Source organism: Chelonia mydas, chromosome 12 (assembly GCF_015237465.2).
Source record: "Chelonia mydas isolate rCheMyd1 chromosome 12, rCheMyd1.pri.v2, whole genome shotgun sequence".
NCBI classification, from domain to species: Eukaryota; Metazoa; Chordata; order Testudines; family Cheloniidae; genus Chelonia; species Chelonia mydas.
The window spans coordinates 9,661,398-9,686,989 of record NC_051252.2 but is presented as its reverse complement, the minus strand read 5'-3'; the positions used below and the strand labels follow the sequence as shown (position 1 = coordinate 9,686,989).

Below are 25,592 nucleotides of genomic sequence, written 5' to 3'. Positions count from 1 at the left end.
ATCCCTTTAATGTCAGTAGCTCTTCTCTGGACTTCAGGCCACATCTGTCCATTAATTGGATGCCCAGAGCTTAATGTAATATTCCAGTTGTGGTCACGCCAAAACCATATAGAAGGGAATACTACAGTCATACTCCATTACATGAAATCTGTGTACCCAGTCCCAAAATGCACTAGGCCTTTGTTTTGCTATATCACAAATTCATAGAGCTCTGCAAATACACAGATAGCCGCTTTATATCTATGGAAATCCACATCCGCGGATCATTTTCGCGGATTGCATGCAGATACAAATTTTATATCCATGCAGGACTCTACAAATTTACATGCAATTAGCTGTCCACTACTTGGTCACTATTACTGCTTACCTGATTTCTCCCACATTGCATCTCTGGGGTTCAGATTTTCAGCAGATGTATTAGACAGCATTTTTTAAAGATGAATCTGTATTATTTTCCAACTGTTTCTATCTACTTGCTCTGCTTTATTTCTGAGGATGCTAAACATTTAAAAGACCACTTAGGAAGTAAATCTATTATATTAATAGATATTTATATAATGGATTTCACTTAATATGCAGAAAATACAGTGTTAGTATGGGTTGCTGAGGTTCTCTGTAACTGCATGGAAGTAAATAGAAGTGAAAGTTTTGTGCAAATCTGAAATCTTTCAGAAACTGATAGAGGATATGGGTGGACAAAGACTAAGCTATGCATTAAAATCAGGCACTCATTTCAAAATATATCTTAAACTAGGGTTGTCTACTGCCCCATCAATGTTATATAGAAGTTTAAAAACTCCAGTACAACAGTTGAATGGATTCCTGATATTTCAGTCTTGACAATTGTGCTTCCTTTCACAGAAAGAAGGTATACAGTGGAGGGACTCTTTCCTTTTTTGACCAGTGACAACAGCCTTATGTTGTACCAAAAGCTGTTCTGTGGTCTGTTGGAGAAACAGAAGTCTCTCATTTAAAATGTAGCATGAAACATTAAACTTCTAAGAGCTAGAAAGTTGGCCCCCTTAATAAAGTAAAAAATGACATTTCTAACATACTTTGACACTGCTTTAAATTTTAGCCATTTTTATAGTCACAAAACAACCTTAAGACAGTTTGACTGAATTTTCTAAAACGTTTATTTTAAAACTTCTAAAGCATTGGTTTCAAATTATATCATGTGGAATAAATAATCCCTTGTATAAATATACCTTAAAACACTCTACTCCTGCCTTTAAAATTCCAACACATCAAACCATAGGATTACTTGAACATCTTGGAAAAGAAAAGAACAATTGCAATGCAGTAAAACAAAACAATGTAGCTTGGCATCTGAAATATCTATGTATCTTGTAATGATAATGTTCTTGGGCTTATCCAGTGCTGTGAATATTGCAGGCATCCCACTGTGCTTTCGAATGGAGACACCTTGTGCACTTCATTTTCATTTTAACAAAGATAATCTTTGATGTTAGTATCTCTGTTCACAGTTCAACGGAACTGTCCTTCCAAAGTGGTCAGTTTGGCACCTCTTATCTTACAGCTTAACTTCATATTGTTTACCTGTAACATTCATAAACGGAACAACATTAACATGCTGTATCCAGGTAACTTTAACCTGTTTAGGGCCATTTTATTGCAAAAGAGTCTCTGAATTTGCACCTGCTAAAATGTAAGTGTGCCAGTTTACAAGGACAAATGAGCATTTGTGCAAGAAAAATTTTTAAAAAATGGTTCAGTTTGCAAGATGTTAAATGTAAGAGGCTCGTTTGAAGAGATCCTGAAAACTTATTCCTTAATGATTTTCACTTTCACTGCAACAGCTTGCTTGGCTGTTCTTGGCTTCTTTCTTCCTTCCCAGGCAACAGCCCATCGTTAAGTGCCTTTCAGACTTGGAAGAGCTTACCACCAGCCTTCCTCTCAGCCGTCCACCAATAAGTCACAATCAATTTACCTCCATTAAGAAACCAGGAAATAATAAGTGACATGTGACTTGAACTAGACTCTGGCATACTCCCATAATCCTACCATCTCAGAGGTCCAAGTTGGAATATATATTACCAGGCCCTGTTATTTCTGCAGGCAATGGGTGTCTCGAACTCTTAGAGGACTAAAGTCACTGAGCAGTAGGAAAAGGAACAGACTTTTTAGTCAGTGGGTAATGAGAAATGAACATGAATTAATGTCATTCCACGTTACCAGTGCACCGATCCATGAAATATGCCATGAAAAATAACTTAAATCACTGCAGTCGTCTATTTAATTTAGCAGGGCTGTCTGTGATGTGGCTGCCTCGTGCCAGAGGGCTACATTTGCTAGTTGAGAGCACAGTCACTACAATCTGAGCTGCTCCCTCTCCAAGGCAGAGGCAAGTGTCCAACAAAGCACGAGCACGGCTGGTCAGGGTGGGAAAAGAGGTGATCATTTCATAGTCCATTTTAGACAACACTCGCTGGGAGCGAAGGACATCAAGGATGTGGTTGAGGCGCCCTTCTGTCATGCAGCTCAAGATAGTCTGTCGCCCACAGGCTAGGATCTGGCAGCAGCTGCCTTTGCAGCAAGGACCTTGAATAAAAAGGAACAAAATTAGATATGCCAAACTGTCAGACTTTTTTATTAAACTGTTAGCTAGTGGCAGCATTAATGTCAAGAATGAAGTGACTAATAGAAATGTAAATTCAGTAGAGCAACAGGAGCTGGTGAAGAGTTCATTTACTTGCAGTCTTTGTTCAAAACTAGCACAGAAAATAATATTTAGTGAGCAAGATGACTTAAGGGGAGGGGATTCCCAGGTCTGATCCTGATAATCTATCATCTGTATAACTGTTATGTAAAGTAGTTTAGCTATGTCTAGAGAGTATTAGTCTACTCAGTAGAGGATGGAAGCGCAGAAGGCACCATAGGCAGATCTGAAGGATTGTACTGTTCAGTACTTTCATTGCTTCAGTGGGAGATGGGAGCATCTTAGCAGATGCATACACCAAAACCAGATCTATGCAGAAACTCTGCATTAGGCTGCCTTCCAGTAAGGGAAAGGAAATAAGAAAAGGTCACCTGTACTTAGGAGACCATGCCTCAGTCTTCCTAGTCTGTTACCAATTGGGCCATGAGTTGAATTGTCTTAGTTTACCGGAGGTCTTTTGTTGGTTTGCCCAGAAACCATGTCCCCAGCATCCAACAGATCAGAAGAATGTCCAGCTTGTTGGAGATCACCATGGTTCATTTTGTCAAAGTGAAAAACTTGTTTTTTACAAACTTTTTCATTATGGAAAAAAGAGACAGCTTTCGCAGACCAAAAGTCAGCCTTATTCACAGCTGCTCAGTAGGAAGATTGAGGCCTTTTTTGGGTCTAGCCCAAACGAAGTATAAAAACAAGGTGGAGGGGAAGTCTTTTTCCAACTAATCTTTTGCATCCCCAAGAACTACGTTGCTGGAGGTGTGAGAAATTGTCACAATAAAAGGTTAAACTCCATACAATGTATTTTTCCCCCCATTTGTTATAAACTCTGTGGGCCTGTTTCACCACAAAACTTGCTATATTTTGTGAGGTTTTTCTTTAGACCCCTTTCAGGTGAAAGTCGACTTCTGAACAATGTGCCTATTCTGAACAAAAGTTCCCTTTGAAGGCCAAAGTCTGAGCTTTTAGTAACACAGGAATTGCCAAACGGAGCAGACTCATGGTCCATCTAGTCCAGTATCCTGTTTCTTACAATGGCAAGTACCAGCTTCAGAGGAGTTACACTAATTACCAGTAAATACACAAGAGTATGGCCAAAGTACAGTTTTTATCTGAGACATTGGGTAAAGTGTGGCAAAGTAGAATATTACTATACCACATTGCCATTAGCTTCTGGTTTTTGGACCAAACTCGACTTTAAGAAAGGATCAGCCTTTTCTTTGGAATCTCACCTGTTAATGTTTGTTCACACTGTGTGCTTTGAAATTGGCTATGATGGGGGCTGTGCTCAGGTGGCAGCAATAACTGTAGTGGCTGCTGCTGCCACACCTTTGGGTCCCTTTGACACTGACCACCATCTTCTCTGCCTGCATGTGGATCAGAGGTACAAGGAGTGGGAAAGGAATGCTGCAGAGGTGATTCTCTACTGCCTGGATGAGCTGTGAACAAATAAAGATGGGTGAGATAAGACTTTTAAACTGGACTACAGCTGAACATAATAGGGATTCATCAATGGATAGTTCTGGATCTCTAATTAAAACAGAGTTTAGAGGACTAACTTGTCGTAAATATAACATCCTGTGAACTCTTTCTGCTAGATCCTCCCTCTTACAAAGTTTTGACATTTGTTATGTACATACTCCATCTCTCAAACTTTAAGAAAATTGTTTTATGCAAGAGTATGAATGATGAATTCCCAGGAGTGGAGCATCATCTTTTCATGCAGCATACCACCTCTGTTACACTACACACAATGGGACTGTTGTTTAATGGCCAAATAATAAATTTTTATTTGTAAAATTAGAAATGTATAAGGGACACTAACTTAAATCATATATTGCAAAAAGAATTTGCATGGGTTACTGAATTAAAAGTGGAAATTTTTTTTATCTCATCTTCAATATTGTCAATCACTTTTGTTTAGTCAGCTTGTTGGTGCTGTAGTGTTTGGGTCTCATACTTTTTTCCTGTCCCAAAGAGCTACAATCTTTTTTTGTAATATGTTTGTACAGCATCTAGCACAATGGAGCCTTGGTCCTTGACGGAGCATCCTTGATACAAATAAATTAATAACATTGCAATCGAATGTCTAGCTCAAATGTTTCAACTGAGTTTTAATTCTAGAAACTCTTCTGTGGGTTGTAGATTTTATAAAAGGTTTTTAAAAATGTAAACTTTGGGCTACATCTAAGTTGTGAGTGTCCTTTTAACTTGTTGATTATAGTTGTGGACTTCTGTAAATTTGTGGATGAAGTTGAGGAAAATCCTGTTCTACCCAAAAGGAACAGCCACTAATCTATTTCAGTACTAAGTATTAAGAAACATGTATCATAAGTCCCATGTATTCAGATGTCATCAAAGATAGATAATAGATTTTCTGTGGCTCAGATCTTGTAAACAAAACCATCAAAGAACAAAGAAGAAATGTTTAAGTCAACACCTCCAGTCTGCTTATATACATGAAATACACATGGATTTAAATACTTTGTCAAACATTTGCCAAGACAAGCCCACAGTGGAAAAACAGAAGGATATGGTTAGGTAGGAATGGCTAACATGAATCATTCATGGACTTCTGAAGAGATGGGACTCTTCCAAAGCAATTACTTTCTAATGTGGAGACATTTGACAGCAGGTATTAGAAAGTAGAGAAAAGCACTGTGGTGATTGAGGGCCATATAAGTACCATTGTAGAGGGCTAGATTCACTCATGGTGACAAAGGCAAAAGAAATTGCACCTCTTTGTTCCAGCAGGGTCCACTAGACCCAGGATGGATTTGCTCTCTGAGGAAGAGCAGGCAGTTCTGCCAGGGAAGGGCAGCTTTAAGTTATGGTCAGAGCACCACCGGTGTCTTACTGGTGGAGGGTGGAGGGTGTTCGGAGTATACAGTAAATCAGCAAATTCTATGGCTGCCTGGTTTACCCCACTGAACCCAGTGAATGTCCACTCAGGTATGGGAATACACTGGCTAGCTGTGAGTTCTCCCAATGGAGGAACAGTTGCAAAAATCTTGCACCACTGCTGTTCTCAAGGCAGACTCTTCTACTGCAGTGGACTCTGTTGCTCTGGTTATATCAAGAGTTATATCACAGTTGCACTCTGAAGATGGAGACATTTGGCATGTTTTTATGGACACTGAGCCAACAAATAATTGTTTAATATTTTTATAGTACTTAGAGGTAAAAATATTTTAAGATGGTCTCAGTCCTGCATACCTCTTTTTTGTGTTGTGTTTGGCGCTGTGATATCTGCAAGTGCCATCTGATTAGCCTTCTCTCTTCCTGCAGGGCTGTCAAGAACAGTTGACAATCTCTGTGCTGTTAGAGGGACTCTCTTGTCGATAAGCCGGTTGCTGTTTTTCTGTGCACAGAGGACCTGACAGGGATGAAAATGGATAAGAAATTACTTCTATCTTCTTGATAGAAAAGACCTGCCTTACTAGGCAGCCTCCCTTAGGGAGTCTAAGTGCCTAAGTCACTGTTGATAATGGGACTTAGATACCCTCGGAAAATTTTCCTCCCCAAGTGCATATGTAAGAAAACGCAGTTTGCTTACCTCTAGATTGTGCACATGTGTCTGAAGCACATGTGGAACTGAGCCTTTGGAGGCATTTACTGCTCTCTCCTGAAACAAACAAAAAAATACACTAACTTAGTAAAATATACACAACATTCAGTCCAAATGAGACTAAAAAAATCATACATTGAACATTCATGCTGGTACTGCCAAAATATCAGGCACATACACCACATGATCTGCAGCTAGGAGTAAAATCACCCAGAGTACAGTTCTATTACCTACTGAAACAATACTGGGTTGTTTTGCCTTTCTCTACAGGTATTTATTTCATACTCATAGCTGTGGGCATTGGGGAAAGTAGGGCTTTTTTGGTGCATTACAAAATCACGTCATAAATGTCATGCCACCACAAAGACCAATGCCTGGGAGCTCCTTCTCCTTTTCTGGGGTACTTCTACATCTGGTCTTCCGCAAATCACACATCTCATTTCTCAAATTGCAGCCTCTACAACTTTGAGTTCAGAAGAAGTATAAAAAAAATCTCCCAAAATCTGGGATGTAAAACTATTCTCGTCAAGTCAGAATCCAGCACAAATGAGGTAAAACCAGGAGACTTTTCGCATTTTCACTTCACAGACTGTGAGTTTAGTACCATGAGAAATCCCAGCTGCATCAGTATCCTGCGCTACCTTCCCTTCAGGCTGTACTGACAACTGATCTCAATCCTGACATCAGATATTGCTCTGCGGTCCCAGACCTGGACCTGATGTAACTGAGACTAATATTCACTCTCAGCTGTGTGGTGGCCTGATTGATCTCGGGAATGGACACTAGAATGAAGCTGCATGTAACCTCAGACAGAAACTGACTTGGGGACTTCAGAGATGAAAGGCTAGTTCACTAACACATCTGGTTAACCTAGAACCATCCTTCTATTTGCTACTGCTGAAAGAACAGTGTGAGGGGGCCCTCCAACTGTCTGTGACTTGTGCATACTTATCAGTAATACAGTATGGAGAGTCTCACTTGTGAATCCTGGATTAGACTTTTGAAGCTGAGTTTAAATCTTGGATTGACGTATTTTAGCTCTATCTGCTTTTAGGGACTGATCTTCAAATTTTAACTTTTAGCCCTTTGAAGCAATAACAAAGAGACAAATTCCTGTTTGATTTCAAAGATGATAATCACAGAAAGCAGGCAATGCAATTGTATGGGACCAAATCTGAATTTTGCACTAACCTTTGCATCGATCAAACTGTAGATTGCACTGGAAATCTTCTCCTTGCTAAAAGTGCTCAAAATTCTCTTTAAGAGTTCCGCACATTCTTTGGAAAGAAAAATGCATTTTAAATACAGGATGTATGCGTATCCAAATAAGTAAATATCTATGCACCAATGTGCTTCCACTGATTTTATTATTCTGTTGCAATCATATTAAAAACTTTTAAATCACCTCTAAGTAACTTTGCCTTATATATTTTTATTTTTTGATCTAATATAAACAAATTAGGATCAGATTTTCAGAAATGTGCACACAAAAACCTGCATATTTGTACCTAATTTATTCATGATTGCACAAAGCAATCACAGTAAAAGCATGTGCAGATGGCTAGTTGTACACTTCTGTGTACAGGTCTGAAAAATCTTGGCCATAGTTTGTCATTCATGTTTCAGGGCTGTCTTTTTAGAAACAGAGGATTAGATCCTCAGCTGGTATACTGTAGCTATTCTGTCTTAACCAACAGTGGGATTTGCTCCAGTGGGAATGGTGATTAATTTGAGATGGGACTGTTAAAGGTAAATCAGCCATTCTTCAAATACTGAATTTAGCTGGCAATCTCCAGTAATTTCTAGCCTTTATCTATGCTAAACTTACTACACTATATTTAAACTAAAAATCTTGAAATGACTAAACCACCGGACAGGAGGGCACGGCATCTGTATTAAAAAAACCCAAAACCAAAACACAACAGTATTCTGGTGATAGTGCCCCAACCGTTTCATCCCGTGCTGGGGTTACAACATTCTGTTGTGCCATCATTACTGTAGAATGATCTAGGACATTAAAGAGACAAGGTGGATGATGTAATATCTTTTATTGGACCAACTTCTGTTGGTGAGAGAGACAAGCTATTGAGCTCACACAGAGCTTCAGGTCTACAACAACACTGCATTAATTAGGACACTCAAACTGTTTGTTATAGCAACAAGGGGAGAGCAAATACTGAATGTTACCTGCAGTTTGGGGCCTGTAATCTGGGTCTTGGTGCCAGCACAGGATGATGAGCTGTAACAGCCTGTTTCTCTGGGGCAAACTGCTCTGTATATACTCTGCTTCAGTCCCAGGCCGCAGGCCATTACAGACTCCCGTCACAACTTCCAGCAGGTTTTTTTTGCCTGCCAGAGAATGAAAAAATGTTATTTAAAAAACCCTCAGAACTATTTTAAGATGATGTTTAGTACAGGTTATTTTCTGTATTTAAAACTAAGACTACTCTTTAAAAACAAAAAATAAAAACCCAACAACACACTCTTAAGTAAAGCTGACCAACTGTGACAATACTCATTTATACCTACAGGCAGCAGTCCATTTATTTCTGGTTAGAAGGGTTGTTTAAGCAATAAGTCACAACTGGGTATGCATGCATAACTGGTAACCTGCATGCACAAATACCCTATTTGCAGTTATAGTTACTGTGTGAGAAGCCTAACCACACAGTTCTGTATGCAATTCTGCATGCAAATTTTAAAAAATTATTCTCTTCATGCACAAAAGAATCTAATTCCTCTGGGCAGCTACAAAATGGAAGTGAAAAAATATGAAAGCACTGCCTTGCATGAGTATATTGTGCATAATATTTTTAATCTGAGCCTGTAAAGTCTGTCGAAATGAAAGCTGTTACATACATAAAAAACAGAGTAATCTGCTAGGTGACTTGCAATCAGCAAAGCCAAGACACTGGCTTATTCTGAGATCATGTACACACACACAACTCACGAATGTGATTGCAAAATTACAGCATGCTGCCCCCCTCACCTCTCCCTATGGCATATGCCTGCGTATTCTGTACTTGAGAGCCAGCCAGTGGTTGAAATATACAAGTATGTAATTCTCATCTTCATTCATACTAGAAAATGAGAAGCTGAACTTGAGGAGCATTACATATGGAAAATGAGGTGTATGGGGTATTTGTTGATGAATTTTGCAGGAGCCCTGCATGTCTTGAGAAAGCACTAGGGAAATTTGAAGAGATGTAAAATCGTGAGCCTGACCACTTGTGGTCATGGCACTCTTTGTAAGAATGAGGTTGTTTGCTAGCCTTGATGTAATGGCCAGATTCTCGCTGTGGTAACTGCATCCTGCCTACCTTCATTCCGTCTGCAATTTTAAACTTTGAAATTTTTAAATTTTACATTTGAAACTATCCTTCATTTTTTGTCCAGAAGGGTTGTGCAATATTAGTGTGTGTTGAATAGTTATATGTTCCACTCGAGAGATGGTGAGTGAAGTGATTCTCATAAATAAATGTGTGTGTTAAATTGTAAAGAACTTTAGGGTCCTTTTGGATGAAAGGTGCTATACAAATGTAATGTGACTTGTTTTAGAGTAATATTTAATAGAAATAAGAAAAGGAGGACTTGTGGCACCTTAGAGACTAACCAATTTATTTGAGCATGAGCTTTCGTGAGCTACAGCTCACTTCATCGGATGCATGCTGTGGAAATCGCACAAGACATTTTATACACAGACACCATGAAACAATGCCTCCTCCCACCCCACTCTCCTGCTGGTAATAGCTTATCTAAAGTGATCATCAAGTTGGGCCATTTCCAGCACAAATCCAGGTTTTCTCACCCTCCGCCCTCCCACAAACAAACTCACTCTCTTGCTGGTAATAGCCCATCCAAAGTGACCACTGTCTTCACAATGCATATGATAATCAATGTGGGCCATTTCCTGCAGAAATCCAGGTTCTCTCACCCCCCTCCAAAAACCACACACACAAACTCACTCTCCTGCTGGTAATAGCCTATCCAAAGTGACCACTCTCCCTACAACCTGCATGAAAATCAAAGTGGGCCATTTCCAGCACAAATCCAGGTTTTCTCACTCCCCCACCCCCATACTCACACAAACTCACTCTCCTGCTGGTAATAGCTCATCCGAAGTGACCACTCCCCCTACAATGTGCATGATAATCAAGGTGGGCCATTTCCAGCACAAATCCAGGTTTTCTCACCCCCCCCCCCCAACGCACAAACTCACTCTCCTGCTGGCAATAGCTCATCCAAACTGACCACTCTCCCCACACTGTGCATGGCAATCAAGGTGGGCCACTTCCAGCATAAATCCAAGTTTAACCAGAACGTCTCGGGGGGGGGGAGGAAAAAACAAGGGGAAATAGGCTACCTTGCATAATGACTTAGCCACTCCCAGTCTCTATTTAAGCCTAAATTAATAGTATCCAATTTGCAAATGAATTCCAATTCAGCAGTTTCTCGCTGGACTCTGGATTTGAAGTTTTTTTGTTGTAAGATAGCGACCGTCATGTCTCTGATTGCGTGACCAGAGAGATTGAAGTGTTCTCCGACTGGTTTATGAATGTTATAATTCTTGACATCTGATTTGTGTCCATTTATTCTTTTACGTAGAGACTGTCCAGTTTGACCAATGTACATGGCAGAGGGGCATTGCTGGCACATGATGGCATATATCACATTGGTGGATGTGCAGGTGAACGAGCCTCTGATAGTGTGGCTGATGTTATTAGGCCCTGTGATGGTGTCCCCTGAATAGATATGTGGGCACAGTTGGCAACGGGCTTTGTTGCAAGGATAGGTTCCTGGGTTAGTGGTTCTGTTGTGTGGTATGTGGTTGTTGGTGAGTATTCGCTTCAGGTTGGGGGGTTGTCTGTAGGCAAGGACTGGGCTGTCTCCCAAGATTTGTGAGAGTGTTGGGTCATCCTTCAGGATAGGTTGTAGATCCTTAATAATGCGTTGGAGGGGTTTTAGTTGGGGGCTGAAGGTGACAGCTAGTGGTGTTCTGTTATTTTCTTTGTTAGGCCTGTCCTGTAGTAGGTGACTTCTGGGAACTCTTCTGGCTCTATCAATCTGTTTCTTCACTTCCGCAGGTGGGTATTGTAGTTGTAAGAATGCTTGATAGAGATCTTGTAGGTGTTTGTCTCTGTCTGAGGGATTGGAGCAAATGCGGTTGTATCGCAGAGCTTGGCTGTAGACGATGGATCGTGTGGTGTGGTCAGGGTGAAAGCTGGAGGCATGTAGGTAGGAATAGCGGTCAGTAGGTTTCCGGTATAGGGTGGTGTTTATGTGACCATTGTTTATTAGCACTGTAGTGTCCAGGAAGTGGATCTCTTGTGTGGACTGGACCAGGCTGAGGTTGATGGTGGGATGGAAATTGTTGAAATCATGGTGGAATTCCTCAAGGGCTTTTTTTCCATGGGTCCAGATGATGAAGATGTCATCAATATAGCGCAAGTAGAGCAGGGGCGTTAGGGGACGAGAGCTGAGGAAGCGTTGTTCTAAATCAGCCATAAAAATGTTGGCATACTGTGGGGCCATGCGGGTACCCATAGCAGTGCCGCTGATCTGAAGGTATACATTGTCCCCAAATGTAAAATAGTTATGGGTAAAGACAAAGTCACAAAGTTCAGCCACCAGGTTAGCCGTGACATTATCGGGGATAGTGTTCTTGATGGCTTGTAGTCCATCTTTGTGTGGAATGTTGGTGTAGAGGGCTTCTACATCCATAGTGGCCAGGATGGTGTTATCAGGAAGATCACCGATGGATTGTAGTTTCCTCAGGAAGTCATTGGTATCTCGAAGGTAGCTGGGAGTGCTGGTAGCGTAGGGCCTGAGGAGGGAGTCTACATAGCCAGACAATCCTGCTGTCAGGGTGCCAATGCCTGAGATGATGGGGCGCCCAGGATTTCCAGGTTTATGGATCTTGGTTAGTAGATAGAATATCCCAGGTCGGGGTTCCAGGGGTGTGTCTGTGCGCATTTGATCTTGTGCTTTTTCAGGAAGTTTCTTGAGCAAATGCTGTAGTTGCTTTTGGTAACTCTCAGTGGGATCATAGGGTAATGGCTTGTAGAAAGTGGTGTTGGAGAGCTGCCGAGCAGCCTCTTGTTCATATTCCGACCTATTCATGATGACAACAGCACCTCCTTTGTCAGCCTTTTTGATTATGATGTCAGAGTTGTTTCTGAGGCCATCCACAGTGGAGTGTACATGTACATTGGTCAAACTGGACAGTCTCTACGTAAAAGAATAAATGGACACAAATCAGATGTCAAGAATTATAACATTCATAAACCAGTCGGAGAACACTTCAATCTCTCTGGTCACGCAATCAGAGACATGACGGTCGCTATCTTACAACAAAAAAACTTCAAATCCAGAGTCCAGCGAGAAACTGCTGAATTGGAATTCATTTGCAAATTGGATACTATTAATTTAGGCTTAAATAGAGACTGGGAGTGGCTAAGTCATTATGCAAGGTAGCCTATTTCCCCTTGTTTTTTCCTCCCCCCCCGAGACGTTCTGGTTAAACTTGGATTTATGCTGGAAGTGGCCCACCTTGATTGCCATGCACAGTGTGGGGAGAGTGGTCAGTTTGGATGAGCTATTGCCAGCAGGAGAGTGAGTTTGTGCGTTGGGGGGGGGGGTGAGAAAACCTGGATTTGTGCTGGAAATGGCCCACCTTGATTATCATGCACATTGTAGGGGGAGTGGTCACTTCGGATGAGCTATTACCAGCAGGAGAGTGAGTTTGTGTGAGTATGGGGGTGGGGGAGTGAGAAAACCTGGATTTGTGCTGGAAATGGCCCACTTTGATTTTCATGCAGGTTGTAGGGAGAGTGGTCACTTTGGATAGGCTATTACCAGCAGGAGAGTGAGTTTGTGTGTGTGGTTTTTGGAGGGGGGTGAGAGAACCTGGATTTCTGCAGGAAATGGCCCACATTGATTATCATATGCATTGTGAAGACAGTGGTCACTTTGGATGGGCTATTACCAGCAAGAGAGTGAGTTTGTTTGTGGGAGGGCGGAGGGTGAGAAAACCTGGATTTGTGCTGGAAATGGCCCAACTTGATGATCACTTTAGATAAGCTATTACCAGCAGGAGAGTGGGGTGGGAGGAGGCATTGTTTCATGGTGTCTGTGTATAAAATGTCTTGTGCGATTTCCACAGCATGCATCCGATGAAGTGAGCTGTAGCTCACGAAAGCTCATGCTCAAATAAATTGGTTAGTCTCTAAGGTGCCACAAGTCCTCCTTTTCTTTTTGCGAATACAGACTAACACGGCTGTTACTCTGAAACCTGTTAATAGAAATAGTCATTAAACAATTGCCAGGAAAAGTTCCACATCTTGCTGCTTTCAAAACCCCTGATTCTTGGGTTCTGTAGTGTTTAGTGCACCGTAGGCAAGCAGGTAGTTTCCTTTTCTTGGACCATGTAGTGAAAAAGAAAGTCCCATAGGTAGATAGACCTGGAGCCCTTGCCATTTTCCAGATAGAGGAGAGTACTAACTGTAATGTAGTTTGATAATCAAGTACAGAGGCACATACTTCTTCACATATGACTGCTCAAACTGAAATCTCATTGAGCTTACATAGAGCTGTAAGAGAAGGAGTAAGAAGGATCATATTCAGGAACACGATACAGCACTGTCACTTTCATAGAACTCGAGAGAATAGAAGAAACCGATCCCTCTTTAAAGTATGTTTACTGTAAGTTAGAAGGAGCCATGCTTTAAAGGAATGAGAATGGAACAGGAATCAGCACTCCAAAGTCTAGTTCTCAGCTCTGGCTGTCATGTTAAACAAATCATTTACCACTGCCTCAGTTTCCTTATCGGTAAAATGGGGGTAATTTTCAGTCTATTATACAGTGCTTTAAAGATCTACAACTCTGTAAAATTCCATATTTTCATTTTCTGGTATAAAATATGCAGAAAGTAGCATATTTTATAGTAATTTAGGTCTAGCAGGAACTAAAAGTTCCTATTTGAGACCTGAAACTCTCACTGATTTTTAAACATGTATAAAAGCTCAGTCCAGTGTACTCACTGGACAAGATACTTGCCACTAAGGGCATGTCTACACTGATGTAATTTCCATCTTGAGTAGGCATGCCTGCACTAGCTCTGATTGACTGGGATTGTACCTGAGCAGGTAGCCCTTCCCACCAGTCAAGCTGCCATGGCTACATTTTAATTTTTATCTTGTTAGTTGGATCAGAGCTAGCATGGGTGTGTCACTCAAACTGGAAATTATACTCTCCAGCTCCAGTGTAGACATACCCTAAGATGCTGCCTAATGTCAGTATGCTGGATTGTGATATTAGTATGTTGGCTGTCACAAGCCAAAGAGCTGTTGCTATACATTAAAGTTAAGTAGAAAGGTCAAAATAACAATTTAATAGAGTGCTACAGTGAACAGGCTTAGGTAGTACATAGTAAAAATTATGCCATTAAAGCTACCCCTGAGAAGGTATCTGTTTCTTTTACAAAAAGAATCTTCATTTGGGGCTAGGACTCTCTACAGGAGATGCAGAGCTATGGAACTGTGCATTATTGGGATACACAGTTGGCAGAATTTGATTTTTTATAATTTTGACAGATAATACTGTTTATTTTTAAATTTTTCCCAATTTTATTGAATTTTTACAGTTTGCACAAAATTATGGGAGTGTCAGACAATTGACGGTAGATGTTGAGGTTCAAAAAGTTAAAGTTTTAAAACCATTCAAACACAAATTGCCAACATCACATGTCAAAATATACAAAGTAAATATCTTTAAATCATACTCTAATAAGTTATCAAGCAGCATTTGTCTTACTTTGTCTATCTGTAGATTTCAACTATCATTGGAAATATTTTTGTTCGTTTGTATGTGTATGTTGAAATCAATATTTACTGACACTTACTGATCAAAAATTAATCCTTCCAAGCACCGTAATAGGGATTTGAGATAAAGCGAGGTCTGAAAAGACAGGTCTGTTGGTATCAGTGTTGCTTAGAGGAGGATAAATTCAGAAAAATATAATTAATCATCAAGAAAGAGAGAAATACGTACCTTCAAAAGGTTTCTGTCTGCTTAAGCTTTCCCAACATAGCATTCCAAAGCTAGAGGCAAACAATAATGAAATTGTGCTTGTTAATTTGGAATCTGTGTTGGTGTTATGATTACTTACTGAAAAATTGAGTTCATTAGTTCAAGGGAAGGGTATTTTCCATGTTACGCTAAGTCAGGGGAGGGCAAACTACAGCCCGCCGGCTGGATCCAGCCCATCAGGGCTCTCAGTCGGGCCTGCGGGATTGCCAGCCCTGTGGCCAGCTGGGCTAAGGCAGGCTTCCTGCCTGCCCTGGTCCCGTGCCACTCCCGAAAGCCGCTGGCACCACGTCCCTGCGGCCCCTGGAGGGAGGTGGGGGAGCAGAGGGCTCTGTACGCTGCCCTCGCCCGCAGGCACTGCCCCCTGCAGCTCCCATTGGCCTGGAACAGGGAACTGAGGCCAATGGGAGCTTCGGGGGTGGTACCCACAGGCAAGGGCAGCGCATGGAGCCGCCTGCCCCACCCCACCCCACCCCACCCCCAGGAGCCACTGCTGGACATACTGGCCACTTCCAGGAGCAGCGCGGGGCCAGAGCAGGCAGGGAACCTGCCTTAGCCCCACTGCGTGCCGCTGCCACCCCAGAGCCGCTCGAGGTAAGCAGCATCGGGCCAGAGCCCAAACCCCTCCTGCACCCAAAATCCCTGCCTTGAGCCCCTTGCCACAAACCTCCTGCACTCCAGCCCCCTGCCCTGAGCCCCCTCCCGCACTCTGCACCCTCTCCTGCACTCCAACCTCCTGCCCTGAGCCCCATGCTGCACCCCTCCTGCACCCCAAACCCCTGCCCAGAGTCCCCCCACACTCCACACTCCCTCCTACACCCCAACCCCCTGCCCTGTGCCTCGAGCTCCCTGCAGCATCCCACACCCCTCCTGCACCCCAAACCCCTGCCCTGAGCCCTCTCCTGCGCCCCGCGACCCCTCCCACACCCTGCACTCCCTCCTGCACCCCAATCCCCAGCCCCAGCCATATATTCATGGCCCTGCATACAATTTCCCCACCCAGATGTAGCCCTTGGGCCAAAAGGTTTGCCCACCCCTGCACTAAGTCCTTCCTTATTGGCAGGATTTCCATTTTTGCATACTTTTATATTTCAGTTTCCAACTGGGCTGTCCTTATACAAAGACCAGCTAGAATTCTGTTTCAGGGGAAAGCCTTGCTCTTAAATTCTGTAGCTTATTTTCCAATAATACCTCACTAATTTCTGTTTGTGGGTTTCAAAACCTTTCACTTCCTCTTTTTCATTTTTTCCCCCAGTAATTATAAAGTGTTTGGTAGTGTTGAGCATACTGACAAGGGAATGAACTAGCTGACCCACTAAAGCTTGATCCAAAGCCCAATGAATCTTTCTTTACATCAGTGAAATTTGCATCAGGCCCTAGATCTTTTTTTTTTTCTATTTGTAACTTCTAGGATATGTCACTGTAACGTTTAAATGTACTTAAATCAACATCAATATTGGTGTAAAAACACTTGGATATATATGCAAAACAAAAAGTCAAGATGAGAATATACTTCATAGCATGTCATCCGCAGCAGTTTTCTACTTTTTTACTGTAAATTAATATTTTGAAGCTGAAGTTTGGCAATTGCTTAACCTAGAGGTATGGCCATAAATCTCAATTTTTAATATAACAAATTGTATTGAAATAATTTCCTTCAAACATTAGGAATTTCAAGTTTAACTAAATGATGCAATATTCCTAGTCTGGAATGTTATGCAGATATGATATGTGTAACAGCTGTTATTTGAATGGAACACTGTGACCTGTAGGTTTCATTGTCGTACAATTTTACAATATTTTCTTGAAAGAAACATTAAATTCAATACTATATGAATTGCTCTCAAGAAGTAGGTCTCCTTTAGCTATAACTTTCCTTTAAAAACCTGTACTAACCTGTAAATATCTCCTTCTTGTGAGGGCACACCTCCTTCAATTATTTCAGGAGAGAGGTATATCAAATCCCAGCAGCTTCTATTGCAGTTCTGCAGGACTGATCTTTGCTGCTTCCTCCAGGAGGCTAGACCATAATCTGTTATCTGTAGGGAAGAGTGAATGGTGAATTGTAGCAACAATATGGCATTATTGGTATCAAATATTGATCTGGTATTTTATATTAGGATAGATGCCTGATAAATAATCCTATAATCAAGCATACCTTTGGAGAAATTGTTCTGGTTTCATGTAAAGAAAATAATGAAGACAAAAAGCTAAGTTTAAAACGTCCCTACCTTAGCTCTGTATTGTGTATCCAAAAGAACATTGGAGGGTTTCAGGCTGTAGTGGAGGAGAGGAGGGTCTAGTCTATGGAGATGATATAATCCATCAGCCACATCTGACAAAATCCGCATGAGTAGGGGAAAAGGCAATTCTGGGTACAGGTGGTGCTAAAAATCAACATTCATTTCAGTGTAATATTCCACGATATATATAGATATGTATATATCTTTTAGAATTATAAAGCAGTCACTATTCACACTATCTATTGAGATCTACAGATGAAAAGTATTAGCAATGCTATTGCAAAATTAATACCCATAATTGAGGTACAGTTTGCTCATTTTATTATTGCCCTAGCTTCTAAACAGTTTTAACACCCATAAAGGAGCCCCTCTAAAATATCCCTACTCTTCCTTACCTCATGGATGAGTGAGTGGAGGGATCCATTGCTCATCCATTCAGTCACGACCCCCAGAAGTCCCTGAGATTGGTAGATCCCAAGAGAAGGCAGGAGCTGTTCAGACTGAATGCGTCGTGTGTTTGCTACATCTTGGAGTAGCACCTTCAACTCACTGCAAACAGAGAACAAGGGATAAAGAAGTAGCATTTCAGGCAGACATGCTGAGTAACAGTCATACTGTGTGATATTGGAAAGACGGATGACTTGGTAGAGTTTTCCCACCACTACCATTATCTGGTGCTTAATACCAACAATGTTTTCTTGACTACAAAACATCTTTTACATTAAAACTGTAAAATGTACGAGAAAGAAGCTAGTTCCATTAGTATCAAATATATATTTATCAGGATCTAAAATGCAAGGGCAGGAAGAATGTTTGGGATAGTTAAACTAACTGAAAAAATTACCTCTCTGAACTGATTTTTTTCTCTGCCTTTCCCCTAAAAATATGCTTTCCTTATGCTATCAGTGAAGTCCCTTCTACACTGCAAATTCTACCAGCTTCAGTCACAGTCTGTCTTGCCTGTATGGATGGGATCAAACCACATCAGAGAGTAAAGGTAAAGCCATGAGGCCAAATTCAGACCTACTGTAAGTGGTAGATGTAACTTTAGGGACTTCGTGGAGCTGCATCTACTTCTACTCAGACGGGATTTATTCTTAAATTCCAGTGGGATGTATTTTAAGAAGTATAAGGAAACCAGATTTTGCTAATCGGTAGAAGATTGAGACTATTTGAGAACTTCAGACAATAACTTCTTTGTTCAGTTGTACAATGGTAGCACTGATCTGTGGATCAGATCAGAATGTTCAGTTTCAAGGAAGATAAATGAACTGGTTCTGCTACAGGATCACTCCTCCTTAACTTGCATTTAACTTTAAAAATATGATCCCATCTGCAATATTTTCTGAATTGCTGATTCTATGCATGAAATCTTCAGCCGATAGAAATCAATGGTAAAATTCAATGGGACCAGGATTTCAACCCCTGTCATTATTTTAAAGACTAACCCAGTTAGTGTTTCCTGCTGAAAAACAAATCTGTATATTTAGGAAGAGGGTCCAGCTGATAGTTTGGCTTCTGATCCCAACTGTTCCAAAGTTTGGGAACTTAATTCAGTCCCAAACATTGCACACCATATAAATCACAGATTTACTATTCTATTCTTTGTGTGTTTTTAGGCTGTAGGATATATTTATTGCAGTAGGTACTCTTTGATAAATCTTAAGATCTTAACTTCAATTCCTCATGCTTCAGCAAACTTCCGTTGAACTCAGTGACAGCCTCACTGACTTCAGTGGGAGTATGCCTAAGTAAAAACTGAGTAAAGACATCAGGATTTGGTAATGCTAGCACCCTGGACCCCTGTAGTATTTGCTCCCTAACTGTATGCAATGGCTCCTGGTCCCTGATCAGCCTCAGGAGAATGCAGGAGACTCTTTGATCCCTGAACTGATACCCATTTCCTGATCCGTCCCAGGTACTGGTGTAAGAGATTGGGAGTTATCCGACAACTCCTCAAACTAGCATCTGTTTTCCAAACCAGCTCCTGTTCCCACTCCCCCCAGCAACTGCTAACAGAGGAGGGAGACTCTTAGAAAAATTCTCTAAAAACTATTTTAAGCAGGTGTGGATCAAATTTCTCACCCACCATTACACAGCCCAACACTGCTTGCCTGTGCCCAAGAGGCTGCTGGTAACTTCCCTTCTGCTGGAGCAAAGTAATGTAAAATGCATGGTGGAAATGTAAGACAGGGACTAACTGCTGTAGCCCAGTCCTATCATAGTAAAAGTTGCTTCCTGTATTTTTGCTTTTTGTTGGAATCCTCTCTGGTGTGCATGTGATATACAATTCAGGGAAGTATATAAAAATGCAGTTATAGGGAGAAGTGACTAAAAATTACACTGTGGGTTCCATATTTGGGGTCACTAATTTCCAGATCAAATATATTTGTGAATGGATATTGCACGGGCAATGGCAGTAACAGCACACTCAAGTTAGATGTGCAGCTGTGCAAGCACTTTTCGCAAATACAGTTGAACATGCATTGTTTAGAGAAATCAGGCCAGGCAGTCCAAGCTGGGTTCTTTTTTAAAGAAGGAAAACAGCCTTTCCATTGCAAACATAGTGGATATTCAGTATGGTAATGCCCGTGTTTATAAATAAATTGTGGCTCCAAAGTTTATATACAAACTGTGCTTATTTCTATCTCTTAACATCATTACTAACAATATGGATTTCTACCATTGGAACTAGATTAGCAGTTCAAATGATGGGCAGGATAGAATCCATCTTGTTCTCATTGCTGGTAATAGTGGGGGGAAAAAAACAAACAGAGACTTGACACTTAAAGAGCAGATATGAGTAAGAAGGTTCATTTTTCCATAATCACTTTTATAACTAGAGCAACACTTTAAATCCAGAAAGGAAAAATAAATTATTAGTTTTTGTTGTCTGTTTAACTTTTTTTTTTTTATTTAAACAAAAGGTGGGGGGCACACAGGGGAAAGAGGGCAAGCCTTTTAGAAAAAACTACCAAATAAATATATTTCTTATTTTAGATTAGTAAATTATTGCACTTTAATTGAATTTAAAAAATAAAAAAGCAAAACACTCAAACTTAATTCATTTTGGGCCTGATCCAACCTCCACAGAAGTCTTTCCATTGACGTCAGTGGGATTTGGATCAGGGCCCTGAGCCCTATAGAGGTCGTCACTAAAGACAGACTAGTTCTGGTTTCAAGATTCAAATTTGAATGCTGTAAATGAAAGAAGTTAGACTCAAGCACAACCAATGACCAGACGTGGAAACCTTGGATGCAAGCACCACAGAATTTTAGCAGGTGTTTGAAATCTCACTTGGATTAGATAAATTATTCCTGTCTTTGTTTTGGAAAAGCCAACCTCTCCATATACTACTTTAAGATATTTGAAATCTGAATTTTTCAGCTTAAGCATACCTCCTACAAAAAGCAGCTAAGGATCTAGACTTCTCAGATACTAAAAAGGCCATGTTCTGCTCTTGGATGCCCTTTCAAGAAACTGAGAGCCTAATGAGTGCATTCACTAGAGTGATTTGGTCCCACACCATTAAAAAAATAGTATGGGCCTGACCTCAAAATCCCTATATGCCTGTGACTCCAATGAAATAAATTGGAGTTATGTGAGTGTTAGGCTGACGTCCATTTGTGACAGAGTTCGTGGTTATGACTAATATATGCACTCAATCCTCTCTCTACTGCAATTGTCCATTCTCCCTTTCTTCTCGTATGTGTCCATTTATTCACCTATCATGTTTTGTCTAAAACTTAGATTGTGAGCTCTTTGTGTGTGTTTGTTTTGTGCATAGTACAATGGTGCACTGAACCTGGATTGGAGCCCTTTGATGCAATCACAACAGAATTAATAATGACTGCAGGATCAAGCCCCATTGTCATTACATATGTCAAATTTCTCACATAGTGCAATTCAATGTATTTCTTTCACTTTGTCTCTTTTAATCAGTTGGGAGTCACTGAAGTGGAAAGATTAACTGAGATCAGAAATGCTACAGTCCATGTTGGTACCCTCTTTGCACTACTGTCCTCCTGAGCTGTTTATATAGTAAATCAAATATGACACCTACCTCTCTGTTGTATTCTGACTGGTCAGCAGCTTCAGTGATATGTTAATGTTCTGAGGAGCATGAAAGGCTTTGAGGGTGAAGCCAGAACTTGTCCTGGTGAAGATAAAGTGATCCAGCTCTTCCTGGGCTATTACGGGCATCAGATTGGCCATTTTCTGCCGTTTAGTGGGGGAGAGAACTGAAGAAAAACAGACCTCCTTAGATTTGCTTTTGCTGTCATTGCCAAGGTACACTGAAATTACACCACTCTTTGTTCCCCAAACTACTCTTCACCCTCATTCAGAAGGTTTTGTATTACCATGCTCTGGGTCAGATTGTCCTTTAAAGATAGGGAAAAATTTTACCTACCACACAGGGGCATCCTGAGGTTTACTTACCATTTGTAAGTATGAGGTGCTAAGTGATCAATATTCTGGCCAGTTCCCATTATAATCACCTGGAAATATGGGGGCACTATTTACATTAATATAATACAATGCTTGATTTCCCAGGATAATGTTATAATTTGGGAAAACAACAGATTAAAATTCTTATAGTTCCATGCTGGACAGAAAGATAATTCCCATGAGAAACGGTAATAATGCAAAAAGAAAAGGAGTACTTGTGGCACCTTAGAGACTAACCAATTTATTTGAGCATGAGCTTTCGTGATCCATTCCAATCTACCTCCAGAGCCATGCCTTTTACAGATATGCCATTATTTACTAGGATACTGTATGTCAACAGAACAGCAAAACAAAAGGCCAAATTCACTGCTGCGGTATATTGGCAAAACCCTACTGAAGCCAGTGGAGCTGTGCCCTTTTATAGCAGCAGAGAATTTGTCCCACCATTTGTATATAGTAGATCCCTAGGGCCACGTGCATATGTGCCTTAATACCCATTGACTAGAGATAGCAACCTCCCACACAGCCACTTTGTGTTAATGTCTGAGTCAGGTGTTATTAATAACAGGTGAGGATGTTTTAAAAATATAATGAGCTTAAAGCTCCCCTATACTTTGTGCTGAAAGAAAGCAACAAGAACAGACAGAGCTGAGACAAGGAAAACAGAGAGGGAAGAAAAGGGTCTTCAGAAGTCCGTTTATGAGAATACTGCATGGTTGGAGATCAGAGGGTCATAAGAGCTCAAAATGGAATGCTCCCCTCAGACTCAGCAGATTGCCATGAAGGAATTAATGCTGCTCTAAACTGCAGATTTAAGTAGTGAGTAAGGGGTATAGATTGAGAACTCTCTTTTTAAGTTGGGGGTTCAGCTAAAGTGCGGTCTTGTGGTTAAGGCATTTAAACCAGGATGCAGGAGATCTGGTTCTAGTTCCCAGCTCTGCCATAGAAAGCCTGTGTGATCTTGAGCAAATCACAATCTCTCAGTGACTCAGCCGATCATCTACAAAATGGGGATAACCACACACCTTTATTTTATCCTTTGTCTATTTTGCCTAATTAAATTTCAAGGTCTTCCAAGCAGGGTGTGGCTGTTACACTGTATATTGATATCGCCTACAGCAGTGGTTCTCAACCAGGGGTCTGGGTTCCTCTCGGGGGCCACAAGCAGGTTTCATGGGGTCCGCCAAGCAGGGCCAGCATTAGACTTGCTAGGGCCCAGGGCTGAAGCCGAAGCCTGAGCAACTTAACTTCACAGGGCCCCCTGTGGCGCGGGGCCCCAGGCGATTGCCCTGCTTGCTACCCCCTAACACTGGCCCTGGCTTTTATATGCAGAAAAAAACAGGTTTTGTGGGGCAGACGGGTCGTGGAATTTTTATAGCATGTTGTGGGGAGGGAGGGGAGCTGAGAAAGAAAAAGGTTGAGAACCCCTGACCTAAAGCACAATGGAGCCCCAAACTCAGTTAATGCCTCCAAGTGCTACCCTAATTCATATAATAGACTAAAATGTCCATCGGTTAATCACTAAAATTTCCCCGTCTAAGTTTGATGCAACAAGATGAGTTAGACCTTTTGCTTTTTATTTTAAACATCAGCATTCTAGACTGAATCCGAAAGCACTAGCTGTGGTTCCTGCAGGAACTATTAGAACAAGGTACTCATTCAGTAGCTACATGACGGCCTCTGAGAATGACTTTGTTAGCTCAGTTCAGAGGCAGGCAGGGTTGTGACTGATCCTCTCTATGCTGCTGTGAACGAATTATTGAGCTGGATGGCAACAACTATGTGGAAGGAAAGATTTCAGACACATGAGATTTCTCTGATGCCCAAAATGAAGAGGTTAAGTACATAATCTATTTTTTCAAGCTTCAAGCAGTGTATTTTGTAAAGGACACATCCTACATCTGCTTCAAGCAGTATACTTTGTAAAGGACACATCCAATATGGCATGAGACAAACAGAGCCAGGCTAGTCATTTTATGGGCAAAATTACACAAAGCTCTTCCAAATCAGAGATAGGCAAAAAAAAAGAACCATTTATTCCTCAAATATTATGGGGATTGGATAAAGTGGAACTACCCTAAATTTAGTTTTGGTTTCTGTGGAGAAAAATAAACAATCAAAAGGTTTGCAAAACCAAAATCATTTTTCATCTCTAAAAATCTGTAAAACCAGAACTGTTTATTCAGATCTCTAAATGTTGGGGTTTGAAAGAGTCTAATAATGAGTGTTGGCTCCAAATCGCTCCTGGTTTTGCTTATTTTTATTTTAAAAAGAAAACTAGGTAAAACTGGAATCAATTATTGAAACTTTGGTGGCACAAATAAAATGAGAACCAGATCTGAATCACCCCCCTATTTTGGTTTTGCAAAATCTAACCCTGACCAAAGAGGTTTTGAAAGCCAGAATGACATCTGTTTTTACCCATCTCTGTTCTAAACCACTTGTTGTTTTTATACAAATGAACTACAGCTGGAAGCAGGATTTCCCCCCATACATCTAGAGGTTTGGGCAAGATTCTCAATTCATCTGTAAATTGCCGATTTACATCAAGTGAGGATCTGACCTTAAAATCAGAAACCCCAGTTTTGCTACTTTTACATACATTGGGAACTAGCTTGTTGCAGGAAGAGTCAGTGGGACTAATCACAGATTAAGGTATTGTTTAATGGCAGTAAGAGTGGCAGAGTCAGTCCCTAAATGGGATGCAAAAGGATCCTTGATTGGGAAAAACGCTGTTGGTGCTGCCCTCCCAACAGCTCGGCTCTTCTGGGTAGAGAGATTTAGCTCCTTCTTCTTTTAAAATCTGGGCTCATTTTACCGCCCACACTACAATGTGGTTTCTAACCACAGCTTGTCAAGGCTGGCAGTTTGAACGAAGGGGACTGCAGAAAGTTGTCAGAGGCTTTAAATGCCTCATTGAAATGCATTGGAAAATCCTGCATCATAAGAGCTGATCCTTTAAAAACTACCTTTACACTTCATTCACGGTGAAAGAGGTTCCATCCTTATGAGGGAAGTGTGGCTGGGGGTTGATTTCATGTTTCAGTGTCCAAATAAAAGAAGTGAAAACAAACATACAAAGAATATTGAGACTTACCTCCAGACGTGTGGGCATAGAGACTACAGGAGTGAGCTAGTGCGACTGCAACAAAGAGCGGAGATCTGCCTGGAACAGTGATGCAATCACAGTCTAAGCCTGGCTGGGTATGAGTCAGCTGCATTATTTATCTCCTCTTTTATTGGCTGCCTACACACATCCAAAATTTCCCCTAGTTGTGTGTGCAAACTGTAACTCCTTAGTGACTGCAGCCATCTAGGTTCTCTTCATGGGCTGGCCAGTTAATTGCTGAAATAGGCAAGAAGAGGTTATAGAAAAGGTTAGAGAGGTTGAGTGGACGCTGTGACGGCCACCGCCACCAGTACGAAGAGAAAACAATAAAACTGAGTTGCATCAGAAACATCACCTTGGATCCAAATACCTCCCAAAACACAGGGATGTTAAATCTGGATCCAGACTTTGCAAACCACGCTTATCTCTACAGTGGGGTGAACCAAAATCCAGATACAAAGCC

General features: G+C 41.1%; 1 protein-coding gene across 2 annotated transcripts; it reads right to left on the bottom strand.

Annotated features, from left to right (window-relative positions):
• Nucleotides 1-1,413: 1,413 nt before the first annotated feature.
• Nucleotides 1,414-25,302, bottom strand: LOC102941377 (receptor-interacting serine/threonine-protein kinase 2). Of its 2 annotated transcripts, XM_027829495.3 has the most exons (12): nucleotides 25,118-25,295; nucleotides 21,635-21,812; nucleotides 17,966-18,119; nucleotides 17,559-17,714; nucleotides 17,224-17,366; nucleotides 15,292-15,341; nucleotides 8,430-8,591; nucleotides 7,434-7,519; nucleotides 6,231-6,299; nucleotides 5,891-6,050; nucleotides 3,907-4,113; nucleotides 1,414-2,562 (listed from the first exon to the last, which is right to left on the bottom strand). In XM_027829495.3, exons 1-12 carry the CDS (start codon nucleotides 25,239-25,241, stop codon nucleotides 2,240-2,242), a joined length of 1,812 nt encoding a protein of 603 aa, XP_027685296.2. In that variant the 5' UTR covers nucleotides 25,242-25,295; the 3' UTR covers nucleotides 1,414-2,239. The 2 variants fall into 2 exon arrangements, with proteins under 2 accessions (XP_027685296.2, XP_043382465.1); XM_043526530.1 differs by lacking the exon at nucleotides 3,907-4,113 and having other exon boundaries at nucleotides 25,118-25,302.
• Nucleotides 25,303-25,592: the final 290 nt, after the last annotated feature.